Source organism: Dermacentor variabilis, chromosome 5 (assembly GCF_050947875.1).
Source record: "Dermacentor variabilis isolate Ectoservices chromosome 5, ASM5094787v1, whole genome shotgun sequence".
In the NCBI taxonomy this organism is placed as follows: Eukaryota; Metazoa; Arthropoda; class Arachnida; order Ixodida; family Ixodidae; genus Dermacentor; species Dermacentor variabilis.
Genome location: NC_134572.1, coordinates 61226217 through 61238298, shown reverse-complemented (window position 1 = coordinate 61238298; position 12082 = coordinate 61226217). Strand labels below are relative to the sequence as shown.

The 12082-nt window shown below is 47.0% G+C and overlaps 1 protein-coding gene across 2 annotated transcripts in view; it reads left to right on the top strand.

Annotated features, from left to right (window-relative positions):
* Positions 1-1108: 1108 nt before the first annotated feature.
* The window catches only part of LOC142582649 (hemicentin-1-like), a 249764-nt gene continuing 238790 nt past the window's right edge, over positions 1109-12082 (top strand). For both annotated transcript variants that reach the window (XM_075692571.1, XM_075692570.1), the window contains exon 1: positions 1109-2052. In XM_075692571.1, coding sequence (XP_075548686.1) covers positions 1947-2052 — 106 coding nt within the window. In that variant the 5' untranslated portion in view covers positions 1109-1946. The remainder of the gene's footprint in view (positions 2053-12082) is intronic.

The following is a 12082-nucleotide window of genomic DNA, read 5'->3' as shown; positions in this document are numbered from 1 at the left end:
TGCAGTGGCACATTTTAATATCTTGGTGCATGATAGATGGGACATCCTGTATGCGGCAGTGTATCTAACTCTCGTCACGACTCTTGTGGTAGTGTGAAGTTGGGTCGCAGATAATCATATAGTGGCTCTGTAAAATGAGTAACACACGTCAAACAATATTCTCGAATTACGTTCGGCCTGCTTTTCTGTGAACGTGCTGTTGTCCGTAAAAGCATTCAAGCCATATTGACAAGTGCGCCTCGCTGCATCATCACTGGTAATAGCCAAAGCATCTCGCCCAATGAACTTTCGCGCCGGGTGCATGAGAAGGCTTATTTCAGACATATTCGCGAACCGACAAAGATGGCTGTATAGCAAATGTGATTGCCTCTTTTTTCATAGTTTTGGAAAAGCGATTCCTGCGGCCCAGGTGGCTTGACAAGGGGTGTCTCTAGTGCTTGGTGGACGGAATCGCAAGTTACCTTACCATAGGAGCACTGCGCAGCGAAGTTGTCATCAAGGTTATCCTCGCAACAAGCATGGACACGACGCTGCCTGCCTCAGAACAATATTCAAGGGAAGTGTACGTTGCTTTCCGGAATAGTGCTGGCAATATTCCCTTTCATAACTCTTGCGCCACGTCCCCTGCTTCTTCACAATCCCTTTCCATCGCAGAAATGATCTCGATAACAGCAGGAGGATTTTGCGAACACACATCGTTAAGGAAAGCACTCACTGGACTCCCTTTGACAGAACAAGCAAGTACAGCGCGATCGCGAGCGGCCGACCGGTGTCGCTCCCGAAAAGCGAGGCAAATCGAGCCACGGAAGGGAAGTCGCGCCTGCCGCGTCCCTGCGGTGCGCCCTATCCGCTGCCACGAACCTCACCGTGTGCGCGCCAGGTCAGTGAATGAAGACGTGCGGACGCGAACCGCGCGACCGAGGCCGCAGGCTTCGACAGAACACCGTGCCGCCGGCCCGCCGCCCTGCGCGTTGCGCTTGCACTGCGCGCGCCGGCTTTCGGCGCCCACCGCGGGTTATCGGGCGGCGCTGCTCTCGGCGAGGCCCGGGAGCGACGGCGGGCGGCGCAAACATTTGAGCGAGCGAGCGCTAAAAGGCTCCAGCCGGAGTCCAACTCGTCCAGAGAACCCGTGGGGCCTGAGAGAGGGAGGCCGCCGTTGCCGCCGCCACGCCGATTTGCGATGCGCCCCTCGCTCCGCAAAGTTGGCCGCGGGTCGCATCGTCGCGGCTCTCTTTGAACGCGACCGCTACCGCCGCTTTGGACGTGCGTGTCAGAGCTCATCTTGCCGCTCGTGGCACTCCTCTCCGACCCGGAGCAGGGGTTCAATTCGCGCGCTCTTCTCCGGCGCAGCGCAAGCTTTGAAGAGCCGCGTACGCCTCAGCGTTTGGCTGTTGTGGTGATTCTGCAGGACTTTCGCGCGCTTGAAAGTAGCCCGCGCACGACTCGTCGGAGGCAGCCGGAAGTTAGCGCTGCTTCGAGACGTCCTGCTCACTTTCCGTAGGCAATTGCGCCTTGTTTGGAATAAGTGTCGAGTGGTGGTGCGATGACGTTGTTTCGACGTTCCTGGACTGTCGGCAAGAACCATTAGGATTCCCAGAACTTCCTGGTGACTTCAATGTGACTAATTCTACGCCCATCGGAATACTGAGCTTTTTTCCAGAAAACACCTCAAACGTGGCATTGACCGAGATTAGAGTGCGTGTGTGCTTCGGTGGCATGGAGACGGGTTGAGTGCCCCAACAGAAGCCTACCATCGCAGTAGACTTTTTTTTTTTTGCACGTGATTATGACTGGCCGCGAAGGACTTGCTGGACTGACGCCGTCAGTGTTGTCGACGGCCGCCGCGTCGTCGCTTGCGGAACACGTTACGCTCTAGTGTGACAATCTCTTCGCGAAGTCGCTGCCAGCGTGCGGTGAGCCGTGCGGCCGCATTTTATCGGCTGGATATGTCGACGTCCTTTCTCTGCTCGTGGACTGTGCTGGCGGCGGGAGCAGCGATGAGACTTCTCTTTCATGTCCACGTCTCCGCCGCGTCCAGTGAAGGCATCATAGGTGAGCAGCTGGCGTCTTTTGTCTCGCGCTCAGTGGCGTGCACGTGCTCTCTCACCTGTGCGCGCTGAAAAATAGAGTAGACACATTTGCGGCAAGAAAAATTCCTGATATCCTGGCACGTATCGTGCTCACTTTCCGGCTTCGTCACGAGACATGCATCCTGACGACGGTATAAAGTGACCGTTTTTCTTTGAAAGGCGTCTAGTAGCTTAAGCAGTGTCAGTCACACGCTGATGTGATTGGGAGTCCATTTAATTTAGAAAAGAGAAAGTGGCTATCAAATAATGCATGCAACGTTGTGCTCATCGCATTATTTGCGGTACCCACAAGCACTATATGTGCCCTTGCGTTACTCATGACATATTTGTAATTCCTTATGATATGAAGCAAAGCCGTAATCTCAGAACCGAGTTCTGATAAGAGTGAAGAAGCTCGTGTTTTGGTATGAAGAACAAAGACTTGACGAATCTAGGGGAAACTTGGATGTCCAGTAGCAATGATGGGTCATCGTATTATTGGTTATTCTGAACAGTAAACAAAAAGGTCAATTGCAAATCACGCTTCTTTAAGAAGCAGTGATGGTGGCCATAAATGACATGAAAATGCGTGGCTTCCTCCCATCCTGCCTTAAAGAGTCTTCAGTGGACTCGTAAACTTAGCCAGTTAATAATATCGTTTCTGGGTTGCACAGCTGCAACTAAAATTTCTGATACAGCATCGAGTTATTTCAGTAACTGGTGAATGGTATTTGAGCCACTTTCAAGCTTATTAGCAAACCTAACGCTGTTGCAACTGCAGCGAACATGTGCGACGGGGTCTCGCAACGCTCGCAACGTGGCTTTTATAACATTGCACAATTCTTGAATGAAACGCTGAAACTTGTGCGACATACGTCACATGTAATGCGTTTTGGAAGCCCGTTATCGAACAGCCGTCGCTTTTATCACACTTTGATGGATGTTTAGATTCACAACGACGCAAAAGCGTTGATCATCGCCACAACAGTGTTATCGAGAGTATTCCACAAAAAGTTATGTTACACTGTCTCGCAGTGGATTCAGTGGCACCTTCAACACTTGCGCAAGCTCTTATGAGGGAATTTCTCGATGAGATTCTTACAGTCCTGCTAAGCCTTAGGAAATTTAAATGAAACGTTAGTCGCAGCAAACATAGAATTTGCCTTTTGTTACGTTTGATCTCGGGAAAGTTACGCTCTTCCTTGCTAAAATATTCTTCTGTACTGGTATTCCCTGATAATGACCACTGTTTAGCGATTTACGTTTGAATACTAAACATGTCCTGTGGAAACTGCACACACAAGCACGCGCGTACGTACATACGTACATACATACATACATACATACATACATACATACATACATACATACATACATACATACATACATACATACATACATACATACATACATACATACATACATACATACATACATACATACATACATACATACATACATACATACATACATACACACACACATACATACATACATACATACATACATACATACATGTCAAAAAAGTACAGAAAAAGCTGGGTAGCTTTTTCTAGTATTTCTCTTCTTTTCTGTTTTCTGTTATCTTGTTTTCCCGCCGTGATTTTCCAAAAATAATATGTTTACTGGTTCCCCGTTATCTTAAGAAGAAAGGCTAAATTGTTAGATAGCTTTTTTTCATAAAGGGAGTAACTTGTACTCCCCTCATTACTGCAGATTTCATGTATATGTACGAAAAAATAAAATGCTGGGATGTGGTTGTAACATATCATACATGTACACATATGTAATACGTGATATGTAGAAACGCGACCCTGGCAAGACATCTGCTTCCATGACGCCCGGTACCATGTGACACAGGGAAATATACGAGTTTAAGTAGCCTTGCTCTGAGGCGCATCACCCGCTAGCTTTCTCCTGATTTCCACGTACATCTTTGGTGAGCCGCCATGGTTCGTGGCGCGGATGCATGTTGACGTCCCCGTGCCTCTGCCGGGGATGGCGTCACGCATGACGCCATCATGACGCATGACGTCACGCATGAGACTGCGCTGATAAGTTTGAGCAAACTTGCAAAACTTGGTGGCATAAAGCTCCCCTCATACATCCCCCTGGATTGTGGTTTCACTAACTGGTGTCAACTACGACGTGGACGTACCCATCTCCAGCGCTAACTTGCCGATTCTAATGAAGCCTGCCGTTGATCGCGTCGCCATAACCCATGTGTATCGCCTCGGCACATCCTGCTGTGCGAAAATAATTTTCAAGGGTGAGACTCTCCCTTCGCACGTCAAGGTGGGCACTTAGGCACCCTGTGCGACCATTTATCCCGAGGCCACTTCAATGCCGCAATTATATGAGGCTAGCACACGTGAGCGCCGTGTGCGAGAACACGAGAGTTTGCTCACGCCGCAACGAGCCCCACGCTGCAGACTCTTGTGCAGCCACGGTTCTCAAATGCGCCAATTGCCCTGCGCTCCGTGATGCTTTTTTGAGGGGCTGGCGAAAAATGAAGAAGGAAAAGGCGGTCATGAAGCAGATGACGAGCGACCATTTGTCTCATGGGGAAGCTGTTGCGGCAGTTAGTAAGCAACTCTCCCGACGCCATCGAACTTCAAAGAACGCTGATGCCTCTGTAATAATAATATTTGGGGTTTTACGTGCCAAAACCACTTTCTGATTATGAGGCACGCCGTAGTGGAGGACTCCGGAAATTTTGACCACCTGGGGTTCTTTAACGTGCACCTAAATCTAAGCACACGGGTGTTTTCGCATTTCGCCCCCATCGAAATGCGGCCGCCGTGGCCGGGATTCGATCCCGCGACCTCGTGCTCAGCAGCCCAACATCATAGCCACTGAGCAACCGCTGATGCCTCTGTGAAGAGTACGTCCCATCCGAGAACATCTCCTGCTCTGCCCACTAGGCATGGCGGAATCCAATCAAAATCTGACACGGTCATGGCGGAGAATAATACAACTTGGTTCGCACTACTAATAAAGCCACAGCCGGAGCCGGAGCAATGTCAAGTGTACAGCTGCGCAGCGCGGGTTCCTGACAAATTGCCCGTAGAAGACCGCCACGTGGTTATGTTGCTCCGCTCTCTGATGAATACTTTTCAATGCTGTTGAATAACCTACGCACTCTGTCAGCGCGAAGTGCATTGCAAGTGCTGGATGCTCTCAATACAGTACTTGCAAGTAAGTATCATGGCTCACCCGCAGCATTCTATTTGCACTGAAGTCAAAAAGGCTGGGATTTACTTCAATGATATACTGCCACGTACTGCAACGTACTGCTGACGACCAGTGGCTGCTTGGTCTTCACAGGTGACTTCAACGTGCATCACCTGCTGTGGGGAAGTACCAAGATCAGCTTCAGCCAACAGAGTGACGTATCGGCGGAGCACTTGCTCGGACTTGACTGATCTCAAGGCGCTTTGCTGCGTACACACAGTGTTTCCTCTATCCCGCGTTCCTCTTTCTCTTTTCCCTTCCCCAGTGTAGGGTAGCCAACTGGACGCTCGTCTGGTTGACCTCCCTGCCTTTCCGCTGTTTGCTATCTCTCTCCATATCTTGCATTCCGAAAATATGATCAATTGGAGGTGTTATAAAATGAAATAATCTCTTTTTCATCATGAAAAGAATTTCCGCTGTAAAAATATAATTTAGCTTTTTTTCATTGTTCTATCGTTTTGTTTTACAGCGATTTATATCAATAATGTTGAGATGAACGGATAGTACTCTTGTACCCCAGTGCGACTATTGAAGAACCATGCCTTTAAAACGTGATCACCGAGCTTCCCGCCTATAAATGACAGCGAATACTAATGATAGTATATACTTATTATATATATATATATATATATATATATATATATATATATATAAACGAGAAGAAAGGGGGTTAACCGAGGGGCCCAATTTTTATTAGTCATATCATAAGAAGCCAACAAACTCTGACACCAAGGACAATATAGGGGAAATTACTTGTGCTTAATAAATGAAATAATGGAACGGTAAAGTATTGGAAATTAAAACGGATGAAAAAACAACTTGCCGCAGGTGGGAACCGAACCCATAACCTTCGCATTTCGTGTGCGATGCTCTACCAATTGAGCTACCGTGACGCTGTTTCCCCATCCACTTTCTTGGGTATTTATGTGTCATACTAGAACACCGGGAGTGTTAGCCAGCGCCACCACTCACAGACCTTGGCGGCGGACGTGGAACGTCCTTTTTGCCGCAGGCGTCACGAGAACGTGATCTTTTTGGGTGAAGGCAACTGGTCAATAAACCCACATATGCTACCTGAAGGCATCAATGTAGCCGGATTCGAGATCCTCGCTATGTAATAAACGAGAAGAAAGGGCATTAACCGAGGCGCCCAATTTTTATTAGTCATATCATAAGAAGCCAACAAACACTGACACCAAGGACAACATAGGGGAAATTACTTGTGCTTAATAAATGAAATAATGAAACGATAAATTATAGGAAATTAAAGTGGATGAAAAAACAACTTGCCGCAGGTGGGAACCGAACCCACAAATTCGAGATTATATATATATATATATATATATATATATATATATATATATGTATATATATATATATATATATATATATATAGAACGCGATATTTAGCGTTTTATCATCTTAGATATCCTATCCTGCGCAAGAAAGGCTACAGAACACAACACACACACACACACACACACACACACACACACACACACACACACACACACACACACACATATATATATATATATATATATATATATATATATATATATATATATATATATATATATATATATATATATATATATATGTGTGTGTGTGTGTGTGTGTGTGTGTGTGTGTGTGTGTGTGTGTGTGTGTGTGTGTGTGTGTGTGTGTGTGTGTGTGTGTTGTGTTCTGTAGCCTTTCTTGCGCAGGATAGGATATCTAAGATGATAAAACGCTAAATATCGCGTTCTACATCTTCGGCCCAACAGGTTTAATTGCACATTTCTTGCCGGGAAGCATAATTGGAAATCATTAGAATCATCACGAGCTTCTCAATGCAAGTGCCTGTAATGAAACTTAAAACTCGGAGTCGATGAGAAGCCGATTACAAGAAGGAGCCGCACCGCAGCTTATTTCCTTAATCGAAGGCTGAGCGCGAGGAAATGCGAAAGACGGGCAAGTGCACTGCCGCGCTATTGTTACCGTGTCCAAATGAACATGAGAAGAGGGAAAGCACCGACCATTCAGTTCTTATCTTGACCGAGTGTTGTAAATGTCTTTCTCGGATGCGACGGTGTTTTAGAATAGTTAGCGGCGCGCCCACAGGCCTCGGATTACGATCGCGCTTTTTTTCTGCAAGCGGCAATCTTGACAGCTATCTTGAATGAGAGCGCCATCAGTCCGGTCACGAAATTGAATGGCCCGGAAACGGTTAATGCAACGCTGCGACCGTTCTCTGCTTTGCGGGGGTTGAACCGAATGAGGGTTTCCTTATTTACGGGACAGATTGCGGCGCTCGAGAAAAACGTCTCGAGTTCTCTTAGCGTCTTCATTGAAAAAAAATAAATATAATAAAAATTGTTTTTCGTGTGGCGTGCCCCATAAGTATTTTTATACAGTGCTTTGAAATTCTATACGCCACGCACACATGGAAGCCTGATAGACTTGTTAGTGACGTTTTTCTGCGGCCTGTACAAAGATAATACATGCTCAAAAGGGCAAGCCTAGGTGAAGTCAACTGGCGATCAGTTGACGGACTACATTCCTATTTATGGAGGGTCCCCCGGTAGCAGGGGCGTAGCCAGGGGGGGGTGCTTATGGGGCTTCAGCCCCCCCCCCCCCCGAAATTTTTTCGTGCTGTGATGCACCACCGACCAAAGCAACTCCCGGCGCCGGAAAGCATTCTGGATTTTCTCTAGCATTTATTTTTTCGCTCGAAAAGACATTTCGGCGCGAAAATTGTGAACTCAGGCTGAATTTTGCGGCAACGCCCATGCACCTTGAGTCACTTGACGCAAAGAACCCCATCCGAGCACAAAGTTTCAAGGGAGCTTTGATGGCGAGCGGGCTCGTCGCGGCATCTCGCAGAGGCCGCGGACTGTACGGAGCGCATGAATTTCAATTCCGAAATTTTATGGGCATAAAGATCACAAAGTTTGGATGGGAAAGGTGCATTGACATTTCCAAAGTCGTGCTTTACATATTAAATTTCGTATCTTTGTGGGTTTAATGTTCTTATAAACATTTGACGCCAAAGCTGCATTGACTTTTCTAAACAAGCCAAATCAACACACTGTCAGACAAGTTGACAGAGCACGCAGCGAGGTCCGATGAGACTAAGCGTCGTGACAGTTCATTTGTGCTGTCATGTCAAAGAAAAGAATATCAACATTTTTTTATCACCTGCGCGCCAAAGCATCCATGCCAAGGCACTAAAGCCAGCAAAGGTAATTGCGTTCTTATTTATTTTTTCTACTTTGATTTTTATTCGCGAGGACCACATTGAGCGTTTTCAATTTTCTTGTCCTCGCTATGCGCGGGCTGCCAGAGCCAGCTAGAGGTCATGCGTTTTTCACGTGTTGCCCTGACAACCACGCGGCGCACTGCGGTGCGCGTTCGCTTTTGTCTGGCCGAGTGGATTTTGGCCGCAGAGAGTTTTTGACGCTTTCTGGCTAGCAGACGTCTACGGAAAGTATTTTATCTCGCCAGTGTATTGTAAAGAGTAGCATGCATATATTTCTTTGTGGACCAAGCGTCTCACGTTTTCTTCGATGTCCTTAGGTAGCTACATTAGGTGCGCCAAGTAGGCATTCGATTGTAGCCAACATGCTTTCCTTTGCGTTTCTTCATTTCGGTCCCCGCCCCCCCCCCCCCCCTCCCACACACACAAATAGACATTGTTGCGGTGCAGTGAATTGTCGCATGCTTAAAGTTCGATTTTGTTACTACTTTTGCGAAAAGTAATGGGCCACGGCACTCTTCACTTGCCGAATACTCTTATTATATTATTGCGATAGCAATTATAGGGACACTCAAGGCGCATTCCTGTCGTCGCCGTCATCTTCCGTATGAACTCTGAGTGCGATAAGATCGTCAGCGCGCGCCGCATGCTGTATGTGCGAGGGAAAGCGCAGAGGGGTGAGGGGTGAGCCGACGATGGTGGGTCAGTCTTATGCGCGCAAAGGAAAAAAGCGGGAAGTAAGCGCGCCGCCTTCCATCGCGTGGGATGCATCGGGGGAGCGGAGGGAGCGGGGGGGGGGGGGGGATGCCTTAGGTTTCTGTTATCTGTGAATCTGCCGATGCACTATAAGACGACACGACCAAATACATGTTGCTCACTTTTTTATGCAGTTTGCCAAGCTATTTTTGTATTTTGTTGAATTAGATAATTAGTCAAAATTATTTAAGTAACTTCTGAAACAACAAAGCTAGGAAAAAATTTCCGGTTAGAAAGTTGCAGCGCGGTTTGCAAAACGTCCGAATAAACAGTTTATTTCTATCTATCTATTAAGTATTAGTGTTTTTCAGGTCACTGCGGATGCCCGCTACATACAAAAAACATAACATGACATGCCTGCTTGCGCGTCGTGATTGATTGCATTGCCGTGAAGCGTTCCGCTCACAGCCATAGGTGCGCTGCCGCTTGAAAAGCGTCAGGGCAGCGACGCAAGCGTTGGCTGTTCGATTGAAGCTAGCAACGGTTATCTCCTGCGCTGCGTAAAGTGACTGACGGACGGGGTGGTGGTGGGAGGTGGTAGTTCCAGACAGCGATAAGACTATAGTGCATCGCCTGTTAAAGCGCGAGCAATTTCGTGATGCCTTTTTCCAACGAGGAAAAAGCAGACATGATCCTTGCCTTAGGAGCTGTAGGTGGACAGACACGGCAGGCTGCAAGAATATTTCGAAGCTGGCACCCGGGCATGCGACCAATCCTGATGACAATATTCAGCACCTATGAGTCGCTGAAGCAAACCGGCAGCTTCACAAGAAAGAGGCAGAGAGTTTCAGTCATCAATAAGGAGGTTTGCTCCGACGTTTTGTCTTTCATGGCGGCTAATCCACACGCTAGCACGCGCAGCGTGAGCGCACAGCTCGATGTGTGCCACTGAACTGCCTGGATGATATTGAAAACAGCTGGACTACGCCCTTATCACCTGCAGTTGCAGCAATGTCTGGAGTCAAGCGATCTTCAAAACAGATTTGATTTCGCGAATTGGATTTTGATTCAGGAGGAGCAGGATTCTCACTTCCTCACCAGAGTATCCAGACTGACGAGGAGAACTTTTCCCTAAATCGCCAATTAAACATCCACAACGCATACTATTGGAGTGAGTGAAATACCCACTGGCTGGGAACATCCCGCCACCAATATCAGTGGTCTTTTAACGTTTGGTGCGGAATATATGACAGCACAGTCATTGACCAAGTGTTCTTTAACAACACTCTGACAGGCAAGAGGTACGCGAGTTCCTCAAAGGGCCAGTTGAAGACTTCTGCTGCAACGTACAACTAGCCCGGCTTGACGCAATGTGGTATCAGCGCGACGGGGCGCCAGCCCACAGCTGCAGTCAAGCACGAGCATGGCTTGATGTTACCTTCTCAGGGCAACGGATGGGGAGAAATGGGCCTGTGCTGTGGCCGGCAAGGTCACCCGACCTCAACCCTCTTGACTTTTTCTTGTGGGGTTATATTAAGGATCACGTATACACGACGGAAACGACGACTCCAGAAGCGTTACAGGAGAATATAACTGAAGTCTGCCACAGCATTTAACCGACGGTGCTCAAGGCAGCGACAGCAAGCGTTCTCACAAGATCCCAGTCTTGTATCGTTGCAGGAGGTGAGCTCTTCGAGCGCTTGCTGTGAAAGTGCATGAAAAATAAACGTAAATTCCGTGAAAGACTGCGTCTGGTCATTTAGGATACTCTTATTCTACCTTTTTCAGCCATCTGAAAACAGATTTCTTTTTATTTAGGAATGTTCAATTTGCTTACAGCTATCGCGAAATGACGGACCTGTTGCTTCCAGCAGCACCAGCGATAACCACTGCGTCTGCTTACCGCTATAACGAACTTTCGCGAGGGGAGCACATCACCGGTGTAAATGGCACTGCCAATGCCTACGTGGTTGTCCTGTCGTCTTTAAAACGGCAGCGCGCCTATGACTGTGTGTGCGCGGAACGTAAGGGAGCAGTGCAATCACGACGCGCAACGGGCATGCCACTTGGTGTTTTCTATTTCCGCGGGCATCATCAGCAAGCTGAAATATACTAATACTTATTTTTGTGTATAGAAACACAGAAACTGTTTATTCGGACGTTTTGCAAACCATCCTGCCATTTTCTTAATGGAATTTTTTTTCGAGCTTCGTTACTTCAGAAGTTGGTTTAATAATTTTGACTGAAAACCTAGTTAAGCAAAAATACAAAAAGATAGCGTGACACACTACGTACAAAAGTGAGCGACATGCACATGGTCGCGTCGTCTTAGAGTGCATCGGCATATTTTAAACACTGGCTTAAGTTAGCTGAAGCAACTTGTATACAGTTACTATTGCTTAGATATGTATATTTATTGGATACATATACGTATATTTAAATATCTTGTTGCGAGGTTTTGTGGATACATACAGCGAACTTTGCTTCCAGAGAGCACGTTTCGGTTTTTATCAAGCTTTATCTTCACATTTGTGTATGTCATTGTACTTAGAATTTCCAACGTATACTTTGCAGAACTGTGCTTTTTATATGTGATCTCTGTTGCGACTATGATTTCGGTGCACTTACAATACACGACCGCTGACAACTGCTCCTGCGCAGTGCATTAGAACGAAGGACAGCGTCACAGAGAATTTTCCCTGGCAGTTGCATATGTACAAAAATGTAAACAAGGTTCCTGAATGACAAATTTTCATTAAAACATTTGTCCTCAACTTGTTCATTTCACGGCCTTTACATTTATCATGTCAGCGGCATGAACTGCTTTGCTGGTTTCGTACAGATG